At 35.8% G+C, this 19,917-nt stretch overlaps 1 protein-coding gene and 1 pseudogene across 6 annotated transcripts in view; one reads left to right on the forward strand and one right to left on the reverse strand.

The window, feature by feature from the left end:
* SCAF8 (SR-related CTD associated factor 8) overlaps positions 1-19,917 on the reverse strand; it is a 152,944-nt gene that overhangs the window by 118,544 nt on the left and 14,483 nt on the right. For all 6 annotated transcript variants that reach the window (XM_044243426.1, XM_044243435.1, XM_044243473.1 and 3 more), the window contains one exon: positions 1,976-2,059. In XM_044243426.1, the coding sequence (XP_044099361.1) occupies positions 1,976-2,059 (84 nt within the window). The remainder of the gene's footprint in view (positions 1-1,975; positions 2,060-19,917) is intronic.
* Positions 16,005-16,556, forward strand: LOC122909547 (annotated as a pseudogene).

The raw sequence follows: 19,917 nt of genomic DNA on the forward strand, positions 1-19,917 counted from the left end.
GTATATCATAATGTTCAGGCTCTTGACTGCAACTTGGATTCAAATTTAGCTGTATTTATTCTGACTACTGCAAATTACTTATTTTCTTAGACCCTTTCCACATCTGAAAAATAGGAGTAATGTTGCTGCTAATACTTTACAGAGCATTTTAATTAGAAAATATTCTGCTCAGAGGGAAAGGGGGCAGTGGAGAGATGGGGAAAACAGGTTAAGGGGAGGAGATACAGGCTTCCAGTTAGGAAATGAATAGTCATGGGAACAAAAGGTACAGCACTGGGAATATAATCAATGATACTGTAATAGCAATGTATAGTGACAGATGACAGCTACCCTTGCGGTGAGCACAGCATAACGAATAGAGATGCTGAATCACTAATACTGTACACTTAAATCTAGAACACCATGTATCAACTATAATGAAAAAAAATTTTTTTAGAAGTATTCTCAAGTTATATAAAATGCATCAATTATTTTCAGACTAAAAATGGTAATACACGTTTGCACACTCTCAGAATCACGATCATAAAAATCAGATCACAATGTAAAATAAAATAAAGAAAGCACAAATGACTAAATAAACATTCTATACTAAGCCTATCAGACACCCGAAAATACACTTGTTTAAAGAATTCTCTCGCTTGAATGCTTACTGGTCACCATACTTTTCACTTATCACCTCTTTGATTTTCTGCATATAAATACAGGAATTTTAACTATAATGCTGTAAGAAATTAACTACATGTCTGACAAATAAGCTTTGGCTGCCAGAACACTGAAAAACCAACTATCGGAATTTTCTTCTAATGGCAATTCTTTCCATAAATAAGAATTTGTTAAATCTAATAGATAATGTTATTATTTAAGGATTACTTATTTAAATAATTGGTGCTTCTGGTTATGGCTGATGCTCTTATTTACAGTAGGGAAACATATTACCAAATATCCACAGGTTAAAACCTATTTAATTAAATATAAGCACTCATTCATTCTTGATTCTAATAGCCCTACTAAAGCAGGGAGCCTTAGCTTTGCAGACAAGGACCACTTTGAAAGAGGTATCTGTGGTTGAACTTCAAAAAAGATCCTTAAAGTCAAGAAATTTTAGGCAAAACTGTGCATGTGTATTCTCTACAGAAAAGTTCAAGCCTTCTCTGCGATTTTCGGAAGGATCAGTGAGTCAACATAGATTAGCTCAAAACCTCTGTATCAAAGCAATGGCTAAAGAACTATGGCCTCTTCCCACAGCTTACATGTCCTATATACAATGAGGTTCAATTGTTTTTCATAATGGCTCATTTTCAACTCTATAATAGAATCAGTAAGGAAAAAAACTATTAATTTTATTTAGAAATCTATACCAAGATTCTGTAAAGTCAGTGTGACAAATAACAAACACAGTCTCCACAACGTGGCTCTATCTAAAATCTTGCCTAAGGTAAAGAAAAATGATAGCTTCATTTTGGAAGAATATTTACCAAAAGTGTTAAATGTTTATCTCTAGATGGGAGAGTTCACAGGTGATAATTAATTTTCATTTTTGTTTTTCCTCATGAATATGTATTAACTCTGCAAAAAGGAAGAGAATACACAGTTTACCCTTAAACAACCAATTCCCTGCACAGTTGAAAATCTACATGTAACTTCTGACAATCCCCCCAAATCAGCCACTATTGACTAGAAGCCATACTGGTAAGTTAATTAACACATATTTTCTATGTTATATGTATTAAATACTGCATCCTTACAACAAAGTAAGCTGGAGACAATACGCTGTTAAGAAAATCATAAGGAAGAAAAAATATATTCACAGTAATGCACAGAATTTATCCAAAAAAACTCATGTGTAAGTGGACCCATGCAGACCAAATCTGTAACGTTCAATGGTTAACTGTATAGCCTGTAATAATCATCCTTCTTCTAAAATATTAGTATAGTATTTTCTTCTGAAAACAGAAGTGTAAAATTTATTACTCACCTTAATAGCTTTGATGGCTGCCTTAGTAATTTGGGTCATTTTCGCTTTAGAAATGGGTGGTTTGTAGTCATTCAGGGAATACAACTGATAAAAAGAAGAACAAATTTTAAAGAGAGCAAAACTAATGGTCTCTAAGCAAGTGCATGAAATTACCAAACATTTCCATTTTTATATTCTCAATAAAATCAAAGTGCTGCTTTCTTTGAAAAATCAAGTTCAACATCATTAGCCCTCAGAGAAATGCAAATCAAAACCACAATGAGTTACAATTTCACACTTAGTTGTTTATAATCAAGAAGACAGATAATAACAAGTGTGAACAAGGATGTGGAGAAACTGGAACCCTTATATATTGCTAGTGGGAATATAAAATGGTACAGCAGCTTAAGAAAATGGCTTGGCAATTCCTCAAAAAGTGAAACACAATAATATGTAGTATGACCCAGCAAACCACTCCCGGTTATATACTTAGATTAACTGAAAATACATATTCACATTAAAACCCATACACAAATGGTCACTGTAACATTATTTATAGAAGTCCTTTAGAAAGTGGAAACCACCCAAATGTCCATCAAATGAATGGATAAGAGGCGCCTGGGTAGCTCAGTGGGTTAAAGCCTCTGCCTTCCGCTCAGGTCACGATCCCAGGGTCCTGGGACTGAGCCCCGTATCGGGCTCTCTGCTCAGCGGGGAGCCTGCTTCCTCCTCTCTCTCTCTCTCTGCCTACTTGTGATCTCTGTCAAATAAATAAATAACATCTTAAAAAAAAAATGAATGGATAAACAAAATGTGTTATAATCATTCAAAATATTAGCCATAAAAAAGGAATGAAGTACTGATACACGCTACAAAACAGATGAACCTTGAAAACATTATTCTGAGTTTAAAAAGGACCAGATATTTTAAGATTCCATTTATATGATATGTTCAGAAAAGGCATATCTATTCGGGACTGCCTACAACTGGGGGAATTGGAAAGAAATGATGAATAACTACTGAGTACATTTCTTTTGGGGGATGATAAAATATTCTAAAATTGATTGTGGTAAGGTTGAAGAACCACACTAAACACCACTGAATTATATATACACTTCAAACTGGTTAATTGCATGGTATATGAATTATATCTCAAAACTTTTTAGAAATCAAAGGATTCAGGTCTAACAGTAATCTCCACCAAAAAATAGTTTTGTTTTGAAATTTCTCATATAAGTAAAGGATAATAAAACTGCTTAAAGAGAAAACAATTAAAGGGGGAGAATCAAGCAATGAACAAATGAAGCTTAAATGAATACTGATTAAAACATGTACTCAGAGATGACAAGATTTTAACTATAATGCTGTAAGATAATAACTTCAAGTCTGGACACTAAGCTTTGACCATTATAACATTGCAAAACACCTGAACAGACTTAAAAGTAACTAAAACAGAATGCGTTGGTTAGTCAACTAGCAACTTAGGAGTCCTCTACAGCTTTTGCTCTGGCTCCCCTTATAACCTATCAATGAATTCTACTGATTCTATCCATATTTTCTCCTTTTTCCCATATTTTTTCCTCTTTCTCCTTTAACCACAACCACAACCATAGCCCCAAACACTTTCATCTCTCACCCAGAGGACAATCCAAATGGATGTGCACGTCTATCTTTTCAAAAACTAATCTAATCAGGTGACTAATATCCCCTTAAAAAGGTCAATTCACTTCCCATGCTTTGGATAAACACATACGGGAATGCCTCTCCACCTTTCCAGTCTTGTATTCTATGCTTCCCTGCTGAGCCCTTTGCTCCAGGAACAATGATCTTTTTTCAGTTTCCTGCCACAGAGCATTGAAAATGGGCTTGTTCCCTCTACTTGGAATACTCTTCACCAGGGTCTCCTCACTAGCTAATGTGTACTCATTCATCTCAGTTGGAGCAACACTTAATGAGGAAACCTCCCCTACCCTCCCAGCCAGATCGGTACCTACTCTTCCATACTCTCACTGTACTGTCATTCACCTTTGAAGCACTCATCATAGTACTTTCAAATTTACTTGTCTGATCATTTAACTAATACTTGATCTTTAAATGGACTGTCACAAAGAGTGACAGTATCATCAAAGGTCAAAGGATATAAGTTCCTTTAATACAGTTAAGATGTTAATGCTACAAGAGCTGTTCAAGCTGAAATCATTTGTGGAAAAAGTACAAATGTGCTTCCCTTTAAGTTCCCAAAGAAGTGCCCACCTGTTGATACTGCCAACCATTAGGTCAAGATCCCATCAGATCATTTAAGAAGCTATGTCTGCTGGGGCGCCTGGGTGGCTCAGTGGGTTAAAGCCTCTGCCTTCAGCTCGGGTCGTGATCCCAAGGTCCTGGAATTGAGCCCCGCATCGGGCTCTCTGCTCAGCGGGGAGCCTGCTTCCTCCTCTCTCTCTGCCAGCCTCTCTGCCTACTTGTGATCTGTCTGTCAAATAAATGAATGAAGTCTTTGAAAAAGAAAAAAAAAAAAAAAAAAGCTATGTCTGCTAAAGTCACAGGAAATTTTAATACACTTGTGGCTTCAATTACTACCTGAAATTTTAATCTAGTTGTGGCTTCAATTACTACCAGGTACAAAATAACATCAACACATTCTATAGTGCTTACAGTAGCTGTATGTATAAAATAAAGGTCAATTTCTCAGTAGGTCCTGGCTACTGCCCATCTGAAATCTTCTCCTGCCCTCTCCTATAAGAGATTAAGCTCTAAGGATAGACACCATGTCTTTTTTGTTTAGATTTTTTTCCCTTTTCTCCAAACTATATCTTCATTATCTGGGAGAAAACAGTATTTGTTAAGAATAAATTAAAATGAACACACACAAGACAAAGCATTGCACAAGCTCTGCACAGAAAGACATGGGTATGAGTTCAACTACATCATCTTATCATAAGCTGCTAAATCTCTGAACCTTAGGTTTCTCATTAGCAGAAAAGAAACTCATTTCACAGAAACATCACATAAAAATAAAGCTTTTAGAACACACTAAAGTTGCTCAACAGGGTGAGCCATTATTAAAATTAAAATCCTACTCTGTAGGCGTTCTCCATTTAAATGAATAATATTAAAGGATCCATCAAGCACTTATTCACTCAGTGACTTGCAAGTCCATTCTATAATAATTTATATTATTAGAGCAATGAAGATATATCATCTTTTTCCCACAGTTGACTACATATACTTTTATTTTGTATAGTAAAGCCCTGAAGTTTCGATCAAGCATTAGTTCATAGTCTAGCAGACCAAAGCTTTGTTTGTTGTATGCGTGTATGTGATGGGGGTAGGGGATGAGGTAAGGGAAATATAATTAAGATTTATTAAACATTTTCAACAGTCTGAAAAGTCAGCTTTTACCTGAGACACCCTGCCTTTTCAAATGCACATACTGCAGAAATTTAAAGTAGTACTCAGAGAAATTCCAAGTAGTTAAGTACTCCTCCAAGGCTCACTTTATATGCTTCTAACTAACCATTACTCTAGATTCTCTAAAATCTCATTTCTTTATTAAATCTGATCATCAGAAAATAGGCACAGATCATTTCACCTAACTCTTCAATGAATGCCTTAACTAAGTCCTCAGCTTACAAAGACTGATGAAAGACTTGCTCTAGAAACATTGTGTTTTACCCATCTGTTAAAGAAATAATTATCTTTAACAAAAAAAACAAAACAAAACAAAACAAAAAAAAACCAAAAACAAACAAACAAAAAAAAAAACCTCTTATGCAATAATTCCCAAAGTATATTCTCCTTGAATGCAGAACAGGAGAATGATTCAGCCAGTTTCCACAGGCTTACTTTTTTAGTCAAGAAAAGATGATTTAACATGTTTCTCCCATCTAGTACCTTGGCTTCTAAGTGAGCTTGCTCAAGTTTATTTTACTTGTCAGAACATAAATCTCAAATGTCTATTGACATCTACTTCTCTGCTATATTTAACTATTAGTTTTACTGTATCCAAATATAAAATATATTTTCACCAGTGTCTAATTTTGATACAAAGTTCTCTTTGAAGTAGGTGGAATATAACTTTACACATTTAACAAACTAATGTGAACGCAGCACCTGCAGAGACAGCTTATCATCATCCACCTTCTATTTTCTCCTTCTATGGGAGGGAGGCAGGGGGCTGTGAGATAGAGGGAGAATCCCAAGCAGGCCCTCCACAAACCTGAAATCATGACTCCGGCCGAAATCAGAGTCAGACTGTTAATCTAGGTGCCCCTTTTTCTCCAAATTTAAGTGTTCTTATACATTCCCCTGTTGTCAACCCTCAACATCAAACTCCATCCTCTAGGACCTCCCTCAAAGACCATTTGTTGAGACAGGTATGACATCAGTGTAACAGTCAGGATTTTAGAAAAAGAAAACAGTGCTGAAATATCACATGATTCGAAGCTCTTTAAAAACTTCTATAAGTAGTCTAACATATGTCAAGAGAGAATATTTAATCTTTATATCTATAGGATAGGACAGAGTGTCTGATACACAGTAATACACCTGTCTTATCCAGCGGGTAACAATTCTGCTACAACATTGCCATTAGGAAGTGTCAAGTTTCCTTCCAACCCTCATTCTAATTAGATATATCAACTCCTCACCAAAAATTGGGAATGTAATTCTCCCTGTATTCTCAAAATTTGATCTGGTTTTATGTTGGAAAAGAATGAAAATTTATCCTGTGACCTCCATTTTCATTTCCCTAATGGCTCCCATCTCTATACTTGGGTCACAAGATCAGGGCTGCATGCACTCTAAATTTGGGCTCTCTAAATACCAAGTTTTCTCATGTTAAGGCTTTTTTGTTGTTGTTGTTCAAAAATTACTTATTTGAGAGACAGAGCGTGCGCCAGCGTGTGCTGGGAGGGGCAAAGGGAGAGAGAATCTCAAGCAGACTCCCCACTGAATTTGGAATCACTGAGCAGGGAGTCAGACATGGAGCTTGATCCCATGACTCTGAGATCATGACCTGAGCCAAAGTCAAGAGTCGGGTGTTTACCTGACTGAGCCACCCAGGCACCCCTCATATATAGGTTTTGATCCCACCAATCTATTTCCTGGGCCTGGCTCCCTCCTACCTCGTTTTCTAAAGTTTAAATGGCTGCTGATTCCTGTCAGTTTGTTCCATCAAATTATTCCCTCACTTAAGATAGTTTTCACTTTTCTAGGTCTACTGATAACCTGCTAGGTCTGAACTCCTCTTCCCAAATCTAAGCTTCTTCCCCTCAAATGCTGTGTTCTAATGCTATCTAATCTCATCTGACAACCCTTTATTTATACAAACTCTCCAGGTCCCTCTGACCTCAGTGACTGAAATGAAGTCCCAGTCTTGACCTGCCCCTTCCTATGGCTACTCAAGACTTATCAATATAAAACAAAGGCTCTGAACAATAGCCTGGATCCTTTATGTTTCAACTCCCCTCAGGAACTTGCAGGTACCACAACAAATGTATTCTTCTGACATCTGAAAACAACTTCTAATGAATCATTTTCTAGTGACTTTAATCAAGGTTTGAGGATTTTTTTTTTAATCTAAACTGAAATATCTTAGTTCCTGCTGACTATTCCAACAAAAAACTCATTTTTGATAAAGATTCTGCTATTGACTAGGCCAAGGACCAGTCAGCACAGCCAAGTACTTTAAGCTCTAGAAGCCACATGGTCTCTTTCACACTACTTAGCTCTACCCCTGCAGCAAGAAAGCAGTCAAGGACCAAGGATCAATTCACACATGAATGGGCATGGTATGTTCCAACAGAACTTATTTAGAAAAGCAAGTCAATCTTGAATTTGAGCAGTATTTCTCAGTCCTAGAAATGTACACTTTTTTTTTGCATTTGGATAAACATATTCATGACCTCCCTCATCTGCCCTCTTCCACACAGTGACTCATTACCCAAAACTTAACAAAATGTTGTGCTTCATACTCTTATTTTACGCAAATTCACTTCAAAAATGTTAATGTGGTGTGCTCAGGTCAAGATCCCAGGGTCCTGGGATTGAGCCCCCGCATCCGCATCCAGATGCAGGGAGCCTGCTTCCCCGCTCTCTGCCTGCCTCTCTGCCTACTTGTGATTTCTTTCTCCATCAAAAATGTTAATGCCTTTCCCAATTTGAGCACAGTTATTATATGAATTCTATCATTACTCTGGAAGAGCCCAATGAAAACCTCATTATCTGACATTCCCCCAAAGAACATTCAAATGTTGGTAAAATCTTGCTCATTTACAGGTTAATGTTAGCCTTCAAGTTTGTGGTTCTATGATCAATGGAAATAACCCAGTATATAAACCTAAAATAACTAAAACAGTCATCAACCCAATCTCTTTCCTAACAACAGGCCTCTACTGCCTTTAAAGTGCTAGTTAAGGGACACATGGGGGGGCTCAGTCAGTTAAGCCTTTAGCTCAGGTCATAATCTCAGCATCCTGTGATCCAGCCTCATGTTGGGCTCCCTTCTTCCTCTCCCTGTGCTTGTGCTCTAATAAATAATAAATAAATTCAAAAAGAAAGGAAGGAATGAACAAACAGACTAGTTAGGATCCCTCAAATCTCAAAAATCAGAAATCAAAAAAGATACTAGAACAAACACCATCTTGATACCTTCAATTCAAGATAGCATGCTAACTACAGACATTTTTCTTCTCTTCCTCCTACTGGAAGAATAAAGGAATAGAATTTTAAAGAGGTAAAAAGAACTCAAAATGTAAGCAGAACAGGGAAGGGAGTAAATCAACAGACAAGATGTCACAAATTTCAGAAAAACAAACCCAAATATGATTAAGAGGATTAGTAAACGATGTCACAAAGAGGAAATCACAAGCCACAGTAAACACAGAAGATACAGCCAGAGGAAAATAATTTGGCTTATCTAATTCCAGAGTCCCAACCCTCAAAATTAAGGTATTAAAGACAGCAAGGGCAGCACAAGTGAACTAATGCCTCATCAATTCTTGAAAAAAGTCAATAAATATCTAAAACAGACAATTCAAGAAATAGTGTTACAAAAATACTGCTTAGATATATGAAATTAATATCATCAGAACTGAAGTGTTAAGATCTTAAACATTTTCCTCTTTCGGGGATCCATCATGATGTGAGAAGGAAGAACTTCCAATAAAATCTCTTTTGTACTTAAAAAAAAATGCATGCATAGGTTACTTTGAAAAACACAGTAACTCTATTTCAGCACAATCTTGCTCTACTTGCCACAATGGTCCTCCACAGTAACTCCTTCCAAAATTCATACACTAAATCCCCAATCCCTAATGTGACTATATTTGGAAACAGAGACTTCATGCAGGTAATTATAAATGAGATTGTAAGAATGCAGTTCTGACTCAACAAGATTAGTGTCCTTATCAGAAGAGACACCAAAGAGCTAGCTCTCTCTCACTGCCATATGACTACGAAAACCCGAAGGTGGCTGTAGGAACTGAGAGGAACCCCCAGACCACAGCCAGCAAACGAAACAGGGACCTCAGCCCTGTAATAGCAAGGAACTGTATTCATTCAGTCAACAACCTAAATGAGCTTAGAAGAGAAATCCATGTCTCAAATAAGCACACAGCATGGCGGACACCTTGATTTCCGCCTGGTGAGCCCATCTGCAAAGGCAGCCAACTAGTGCTTAGGTTGTGACCCGTGGAATTTATAAAATAAATCTGTGGTGCTTTAAACCATAAGCTAAGTTTGTGGCAATGTGCTGCAAAGTAACATAAAGCTAATACAATAGAAAAAGCTATAAATGATTGTATAGATTTAATTTTTGCAAATATTTTTTTGAAAATTATTTTTGTAATTCAAAGTCAAAATTAAAATTTTTCTAAATTTCTATTTTTCCTAAATAACTTAAAAAAAGAAATTCAGTATTTTGCATATAGGAATAAAAAGTAAATAAGATAATTGTTTCACTGATAGTCGTTTTAAAGAGATTATTCTCCAAGTCTAATTCCCAAAAACCAAAATACTTTATTACAAATTTTACTTCAACAACTCAAAACCTAAGTATTCCCTATATCTAAAATTTGTCACTCTTTAATATACAAGTTCTCCTTTTCTGTATAGCAAGGTGTTTCCTATTTTTGGGGGGTTGAGATACAACGCACAGTATTAAATACTGTAACATAAAATCAGATACACCTGACAGAATGTGACCAGAGAACAGTAACAGAGTTAACAGTAGCAGATTCAACACTAGACGCAACATTAAGAAAAAGCATGTTCTAAAAGAATAATGTGACCAATGGTGACTTTATATTAAAGTAAATTTCTCTGTTAAAAAATGTTTGAATTAATATTAAGTGTGGGTTGCTTCTACTGAAGTAGCAGTATTCTTGAACACACGGAATTTTTTAAAGAGCAAAAGCCAAAAAGATATGCTACAGATATTCTGCCAGGACTCTCAGATCACACTTTTAAAGAAGGCACAGCTCCTGATTTTACACTAAATAATGTGAGAGTATAAAAACTTCAAAACAAAGTTTCAAATGCATCTTTGAATTAAACCATATGTAACTGGGAACACTAAAGCACATAAAATCTGAAATGCTCTAACACCTAAAAATCAGTGAGCAAAATTAAGTTGTTTCCCTTTTTAAAATGCCCTTAAAACCTTTTCCTGTTATATTTTAGTACAGAAAAATTGGAAAACATTAAAAAAGCACCAAAAAAGCACAAAAATGACATAAAATGTAAATCACCTATAATCTAACAATTCATCACTCATTCCAAATATATTCATTAGTGCCAGGCACCATGGATCTAATAGAAGAGGCAGACAACGCTGCCTTCATGGAACTGAGTGTGCTTTTGCAGATAGGAAATATTCGAATAAATAGTTTGCAGAGTATAGTTAAGTACAATGAAAGTACATATTATTTGGTGAAGGTTATGCAAAATTGGCATCTTTCTCAGGATCTCAAATCCCAAACCCTTTAAAAAAAAAAGCTGGACACCTAGGTGGCTTAGTCAGTAAAGTGTTTTGCCTTCAGCTCAGGTCATGATCTCAGAGTCCTGGGATCCAGCCCCACTTTGGGCTTCCTGCTCAACGAGGAGTCTGCTTCTCCCTCTTCCCTACCCCAATTGTGCATGCTCTCTCTCTCAAATAAATAAAGAAAATCTTAAAAAACAAAAAAAAGTGTAAGATATTACCAAGAAAAATGATGCCCATTTTCTTAATTATAAATCTGAAGTAATAATCATCTGTCTAGTAAGATCAAACCTATACACTAAACTTTTGGTAGGTCAGGTGGGATGGGGTAGATCCTCTAAAAGAAAACAAAAGAAAGCCAGAATTTGGTATATAAAAGTGCTAACAAAATTGTTATGACAAATATAAATATTTACATGCTTTTTTTACTATTCGCTCCTATGGGCTCAAGTATTTTCACATAAATAGTCTTTTATATTACTAAGCAAAACATTCTATTTCTCAACCATGACAGGTGTCTAAGATTAATATTGCAGTTTTGGTTAAACTTATAAAAAGGAACACATTTACTTTAGAATCTAACTTACTGTTAGCAACAAAAGAAACTGTTTAAAACTGTTAGTAACAAAGAAAAACTACCATCAGCTCTCCCTCAAGAATTAAATTTAGGCTACAAAAACTTATTCACATGGTCTTTAATTCAATACAAAAAATTTATGTATCCCTTCCAAATTCTTGGAATACAGTGGATAAAAAAGTACTTTTAAACAGTATATAGGAGTTACAGTGAGCCAAGATGGAGTAAGCCAACCTCTTTCCCCACAATGATTACAACTAGAAGCACCAGACTACAAAAAAAGCTGCAGACTGTGAAAAGAAAAACAGAAGCCAACCGGAAACAAGTAGAATAGTAACCAGTGATGGGGGGTGGGAGGGACTGTGTGCAGGTACTGAGGTAAATTTCATAGTGCTTTGTGCTCTTCTATGATAGGTTTTGATTTCAGAGAACACAGAATCAAACTCTGCAGCCAGTGCTAGAAGCAAAAACACTAGAGGAAACAAACCCCCTTTGTCTAGCCAGAAGACTCAGTAAAAGCACTCCTCCATGCTACTGTGGTGGGCACCAGAAACAATCTCCTTTTCTTCCTCCGTCCCATTTCTCCCATGCCCTGCTTAGGGTTGGAGGGCAACCACTGCCAGCACCTAAAAAGCTCCAAAGAACAGCAATTTCCAGACAGAGGAACAAGGAAAAGAGACCCCTGCTATCCAAAAAATATGATGAGGATTCCCCATTTTTTCCTCACTTCAACTCTAAAGGTTAAAAATGGAGAGAAACCTGACTTTTTGGCCAGAAGAACAGAGAAAAGGATGCCATGGGATCTAGAAAAAGTATGGGAATCCCACAGAAAGCTGAGAAGAGGATCTCCTGATTCTGTGTAAGAACTAACTTGAGTCTTGGGCTCATTCTGGAATTGTGCCCATGTAAAACAGACCCAAAGAAATCCAGCAAAGAGGTTTTGAGAACTAAAATTTATGTGAAACACTAGTTCCTGATTGGCACATGTGCTGGGCACATATAAAACAGCAAAACAAATGCTTATAAAAGTAAACAGTCATTGGAACCAACAAAAAAAGGCAAGACAGAACCTGCATCCTGAACCCAACCAAGATGAATGTCTGCTAAATAAATCAACATTCTTAATAAGATTTTAATGAAATCCTACAATACTGAAAACCTCCAGTATACAAGCCAAACTTACTTGACATACCAAAACACACACACACACACACACACACCCTCCCAAACCAGGAAGATCTGCCCACACTGCTCAAGGAGAAGGAAAATCAACAGATGCCAACCCCAAGATGATGCTGATGTTGGAATTATCACAAACTTCTAAGGAAATCATAATGATCCTCAATAAGGTAAAGGAACAAATTCTTGTAATAAATGCAAAAAATGGAAGTTTTCATCAGAGAAAGGGAAACTACAAAAAAAAAAAAACAACTAGAAATTTTAGAACTGAAAAATACAGTATCTGGAAGGAAAAGGTAGTATGGTACTCGATACAAGAGCTATAAAATTATTATGAGTGACCTTTATGTATTTTAAGAAGCAAAAGGCCATAATCATGGAATTTTTGCAACATTTCATGCAACAGTTAGAAAAAAGTCCAAGAAGAGAGATTTAGTAAGGTTTACTAAGACAAAGAAACTTAATCTGATACATACATTACTAATGTAGAACTATGGAAATCTCTAATATGTTACGTGACAAATATAAAATATTTGCAATAATATAATATATAAATATAAGAATTAAATGCAAAGATAAGACCAAGAAAAATGTTCAGAAAAACATCTGTTCTAACAACTTAATGTAATTAGGCATAGGTAACTTTCTTACAATTAAAAAAAGTTCTATCCATTTCTCTATTTCATGCAATTTTTTTTCAAACTATGATCTAATTAATCAACTGAAAACTTTTTCAAGGTAATCCTAGTCCAATTAAAATAGGAAAAAAAAGGAAATAATGAAGCATATACTGACTAATCTTGAGTGAAGCTTTTGTTCCTGTTATATTTACATAGGTAACTACTAGATCATGACACAAATCCTATTTTTTTTGAAAAGGACTTTTTTTTTTTTAAGATTTTATTTGTCAGAGAGAGAGGGAGAGCACAAGCAGAGGGAAGGGCAGACAGAGTAGGCAGAGCAGCGGGAGAAGCAGGCTCCCCCACTGGGCAAGGAGTCCATTATGGGACTTGATTCCAAGACCCTGGGATCATGACCCAAGCTGAAGGTAGACAGTTGACCAACTTACCCACCCAGGCGTCCACAAAAATTATATTTCTTATTTTGGGTTGTAAAGTTTTTCGGAGACACTGCTGTAGCCCACAGTCTTAAGTAGAAGATAATACTAAAATTAATTATAAGGAAAATAAAACAGGATTAAATTTTCTCTGGATAATTCTTGTCAAAGGCTGAGTCTAAAGGGCAACCTTTGCTTTGTTCATTTTTTTAAAGACAATTAGCAAATATCTAGAAATATAAAGGACTTAGTGGTATAAAACTCGAGGTTCTTTTTCCCCGTTTTTTCTGATTGGGAAATCAGAAAAATGAAAAAAGGGAATGAACTTTCACATGTGAAATCACATCCTGCCCCTACTGATGTACACGTACATCCTCCTGGAACTTCATAGCAGTCTTACCACAAGGTAAAACTATGTCATAATTTGTTTTCTGTGCTATGTCTCGACCTACCTACCTACCTACCTACCTAGGTATCCATTGTTCCATCCATCCACCCACTTTGGAAAACACTGTCCTCACATACTGTGAACCCTCAGTAAATAAGTACCAGTATTAGTATCCTTTTAGTCATATCCTCCACAATGCCCAAAACAGTTCCTTGCACATATTATGTATTCAAATAAATGCTGATTCAAACTTTGATAAAGTAGCCAAATTCAACCAATTAATAGGTCACAGTTAAACAATCATTTAAATCTAATCAAACCAACATTCACTGACTACCTACAGTATTAAGCCCTTCAGAAAACAAACAAAAAAAATCTTGAAGAACTTCATCTAGTTATTTAACAATCTACTGAGGTAGAAGGGGAGGGTAGTGACATACCATTATTATAATATAGTAGATTCTTAGCACTCTGAGATTTACCATTGTTAGCTTTGACAATTCACTAATGATCCCAAAGGTCTCACAGGTAATTCTGCAGAGACACTAATTTGAGGTGTGTATTTGTTTCTCTTCTCTCATATTCTCCTTTGCATTTAATAAAGGAATAATATACTAACATGGTATTTAAAATTTGGGGGATCCATAAGAACCTGAAGATTCTGCCTCATGAAAACAAAAACTCATGGCATAATTTAGGGCCAGAATAAAAAATGCTACATTCAAACAAATGAAATGTACATCCAGTTGTAACAGAGAAAAGTTTTAATAAAGAAAACAGAAGTGAAATGGGCTGACTGAAAAAAAGAGAGCATTCCTGTTACAGCTGTGATTTACTTCCACACTACTTACACTCATAACACACTCGTCAATGAATCTCTCTTTACAAAACTAGCTTTTTAAGGAGGACTGGAGAAGAGGGCTATTTCCTAATGGGAATACATTAGAATCTCAACAGAATGCTGTGCTTTCCTACTGGGGAATCACTGAGTACCAAAAAATACACACAAACACACACACACACACACACACACACACACACCAAGACCCATAGATGAGAATATGTAATACATGGTTTCATGTATATAGTAAATGTTCCCATTTTATACTGTTGTATAGACACAATGCATATGACAAGCACACTTTTATGTTTATTTCTAAATACAAATAACTTTATTTCTAACACAGTCTTGTATTAAAAGGTTTAAGTTCATAGCTAAGAAATCTGCAGTTGAAGACAAAGATAATCTAAAATGTTTTTCCAAGTATAAAGTGATTCAAGTAAAACAGTTGTTTGAAGAGACTAAGTAAAAACTAGTAATCTAAAAAAGCCTTAGTTCTACTGTATAAACCTGAGAGAACAGAGAATAGGAAAACAAAAGCCAAATCAAAAGAAACTATAAGAAACCAAGAGGGAAGTGATGAGGACCTGGACTAAAGTCTCAATACTTTATTTTTATTATTTAATACTGAGAATAAAAGAGAAGGGAAGGATGCAAAACACATTAAAAAACAACAACAACAACAAAAACCCTCACTGGATTTCATGACTTTTGAAAAGATGTAAATGAAAAAGGCACCTAGGAAAATTCCAAGTTTTCAAGTCTGAGTATTTGGGAGTACGATTTTACTGTTGATATAAAGAGGAAGTCTAGGTTTGGGCTACAGTATCCAAGATAAGACCACAGAAAAAGCAAACAGAGGACGCCTGGGTAGCTCAGTGGGTTTAAAGCCTCTGCCTTCGGCTCAGGTCATGATCACAGGGTCTTGGGATGGAGCCCCACATTGGGCTCTCTGCTCAGCAGAGCCTGCTTCCTCCTCTCTCTCTGTCCGCCTCTCAGCCTACTTGTGATCTCTGTCTGTCAAATACATAAATAAAATCTTAAAAAAAAAATTAAAGAAAAAAAGAAAAAGCAAACAGAAGGCATGTTTCAAAAACCTGGATTACATGTGTTTCCATCAGTTTCTAAGACTCAGTCTGAAATATCTAGCAGGCTGGCTGAGAGATCTCTGAATCGTGTGTGACTGGGTCAGGACCCCATCATGAGACTGGTAGAAGGGAAAAACCCTGTCACAGTATTTTCTCTAGCAATGAATGAAAGTGAAAACATACCAAATGGGTGATGTCAGTCGAAAAACAACATAGCACAGAATATCAGTATTCTGACCAGGCCTCAGAGATGTGGCACATCAGTAAGTGAAAAAGGGGTCCTGGATTTATGTGAAGGGAAAGCAGACTATGGTGAATACACAAACAAAAAATAATGTGAGGCGAAAAGAAAAAAGAATCATAGCTGATAACATTGTATTTCTGGTGACCAGACCAAAGACCAGACATAGAGTAGATGATGATTCTTTGGCCATTATTTGGCATAGTCTCATTTCTAAATCCTATGTAGTCTGTATAGTCCCTAAGGACTAGAATTAAAATATCCTTTTATATAAAATAAGGGGGGGAAAAAAAAGAAGAGTCTAAAAGAAGTTTGTGGAAGAAAGACAAGTTAGATTCAGGTGACGACAATATAATTTCATGTGCATATGGACACAAAGTACCTAAAAACTTACAAGACTGAGTCCCAGAAAAGAAAACCAAAAATACATAACACTCCTGAAGAGACAGCTGAAAAGATAAAGAATAAATACTGAAGACTAAATATCAGAGAATAAGTAGAACAAAAGACTACCAGGCCTTGGGGTAAAACCATGCCAGAAATAAGAGCAACAAATAGATTTTTAAAAAGGGAAAAAGAGTAACATGATAAAGGAGAAAGAAAGATTACTTTCATCAACTTTGTCAATTATTAAGTACTATCATAAATGCTGTATCACTTTTATCTTCAGAATGGCCCAATAATATTAAAATCCACTGTACTCATTTTATAGATGTATAAACTTAGGGTAAGTGAACTAACCAAATTGGAACTACAGAACCATGTCTCAAACCCAGTTCTGCCACCTACCCAGCCACTGTTTCCAAAAACAAAACAAAAAAGCCCACCAGCTAGCAACCATATATACAACTGAGTCGGAGTAAGATGGCAGATGATTATGGAAACATACCCTTTAACAGCATCAACCTAACTTATAACCAAGAAGACTTTAATCAAAAGAAAAAACATTATCAAGCTTATACATCCACTGACCAAATAAGAGCTAAAAAATTCTTTTAAAAATTAATTTTAAGCAATCCTCAATGAGGTTTAAGAGCCTTCCAAACTTTAACAAGGAAGCTCACTTCCTCTAAAAATATTTAATTCAAATACTATTAATATAGACCAGATCCATCTTTCTCCCAAAGCTAAGAAACATAGCTATTTCAGTTTCAAGGAAATGACCAAAAAAAAAAAAAAGGTAATAAACGTGAAAAATTCCAAATACTGAAAGCTCTCATTCACTGCACACTATCCACCTAAGGCTTTCTTAAGAAATAACCACTGTTAGACTGGAAGGCTGCCTTCCAGAATTTTCTATACATACCTAAGTATACATAGGTAAAATAAACTTTTTTTTTTAAAAGATTTTATTTATTTATTTATTTATTTATTTGACAGACAGAGATCACAAGTAGGTGAGAGGCAGGCAGAGAGAGAGGAGGAAGCAGGCTCCCTGCTGAGCAGAGAGCCCCATGCGGGGCTCGATCCCAGCACCCTGCGATCATGACCTGAGCCAAAGGCAGAGGCTTTAACCCACTGAGCCACCCAGGCGCCCCTAAAATAAACTATTTTTTAAAAAGTATTGTTAAGTATATACATCTATGTAAAATAAATACTTAACACATTCCACTACAGAATTATACTCCTAGTAACTGTTTAAAGTTGATTTTTTTGCTAGATTCAGTAAAACACTGAAATTCTTATGTTGAACAATAATGATACTGGTCCAAAATCTATCAAATATATCGTGGTATTTTGTTACCATGCGTTCAAAAGTTTTGTTCAACAATTTCTCCAACTTAGGGACTATTTCTCCAATGGAAAATATATCTAGTACTTTCTTTGTAATTCAAAATCTCCCTAACTTTTAGCCATTATTGAAGTATGTAATGTGAATGTACTTTCCTAGGGGGACAGAGAGGACCCACAATGACACTAAGTGTTCTCAGCCGCAGCTTTTTTTCTTTTAAACAATCTTTCTTGGGGCAACTGGGTGGCTCAGTTGGTTAAGTGTCTGCCTTGGGCTCAGGTCATGATCACAGGGTCCTGGGATGGAGTCCACGTTGGGATACCTGAACAGTCGGGGTCTGCTTCTCCCTCTCCCTGGCCCTCCCTCTTCTCCTGCTCTCTCTCAAAATGTTTAAAAAAAAAAAATTAGAAAACTGTTCATTAAGGTTAATATTTAAGAGACCCTGAAGGTTACCTTGTGTAATCCCATTTTACAAATGATAAAACTATCTCCTTGTCACCTATAATCTCTTACATCTTACTTCGGCAGCAACTATATTGATTTTGCAGAAAATATATGAACCAGGAGCCGTGTAAAGAGCAGTCTGGGACAATCAAAAGGAAGTAGTTACAAAGCAGCCATTATTACTAAAATGTGAAAATTAGAAACATGCTAAGGATACAGGCTAATAGAGTAACTGCACTCCTCTTCCACAAAGAAGTGCAAGATATATGAACTTTATACTTAATGGCTTTTTTCACTTTTCTGAGGCAGGCTGAATTGCTAGAAAACTGCCAGCTAAGTGCGGGGGTGGGGGGGATACTGCTGCACAATACTTCTTTGCCAAGGGGTGCACATTTTCCCATGGTACCTTATTTTATGGGCAGGGGAACAGGAGTATACAGTAACTTGTTCCCATCCTGACCCAGGTATAGCATGAAATGATAATAATCAACTAAGAATCACCTATTCCCACTCCCCCTCTACCTCCAACACACATAGATACTACCAAAATCTCACTAAAAACATACTGAAAACATAAAAATGACATTAAACTGAGACACAAAGGGCAGAAATTTCTTTTAACCTGGTTGCTATGTGACTTTGATACTAACCAAGTTTCATCACCTCTCAGTCTTAATTCCTCATCCATAAAATTAGTCTGTTAAATGATATACTACACAGGTCTTATAGGTCTAAAATTTGTAATTTCTGGAAATCGAGTTTAAGCATGGAAGCTAACAAGAAACCCAATCACAGAACCATACACTTTAGTTATGCCTATAGCTACAAATGTATAAAATGACTGTAACAGTCTTATTCTAAAGTCAAAGAGAAGAGAAATGATTCTCCAACCAAGAAAACATAATCTATAAACAAACATGCATATATATAAAAATAACTCTTCGGTTTAAATTTTCCCTGGGATCCAAATAATCGAACTTCTTTTAATTTCAGTTCTTCCCTATGTCTTCTGTAAAACTATAAATTAAATATGAATTTTACATACTTTTAACTTTAGAAGTACTATTAATAATGAAATGGCCAAAATGAAAATAAGGAAGAACAACTCATTTGTAAGTCCTCTCTATAACAAATCCCCATAAGCCACATTAGCTGAAAGTTCTCAAATAGAGTTTCTAATTCTAAATGATATAGTCTTTACATTCCCAATCCCATGTTCACAATAAGTTGTTTATTACAGGCAAAATTATGGTAAAAAAATTAAGGGACTAGTAGGAGCCAATAAAATGTTGAAACATACATGTAGGTTTAACGTTTAATTCTACCAAAATCTCAAACAACATTTAAATCTTTAATTTTATCCATAGATCATTCCATTTACGACTTAAATTTTAATCACATAGAACAGTAATTGTATAAGCAGAATTTAACACCAA

Source organism: Neovison vison, chromosome 1 (genome assembly GCF_020171115.1).
Source record: "Neovison vison isolate M4711 chromosome 1, ASM_NN_V1, whole genome shotgun sequence".
NCBI lineage: Eukaryota > Metazoa > Chordata > Mammalia > Carnivora > Mustelidae > Neogale > Neogale vison.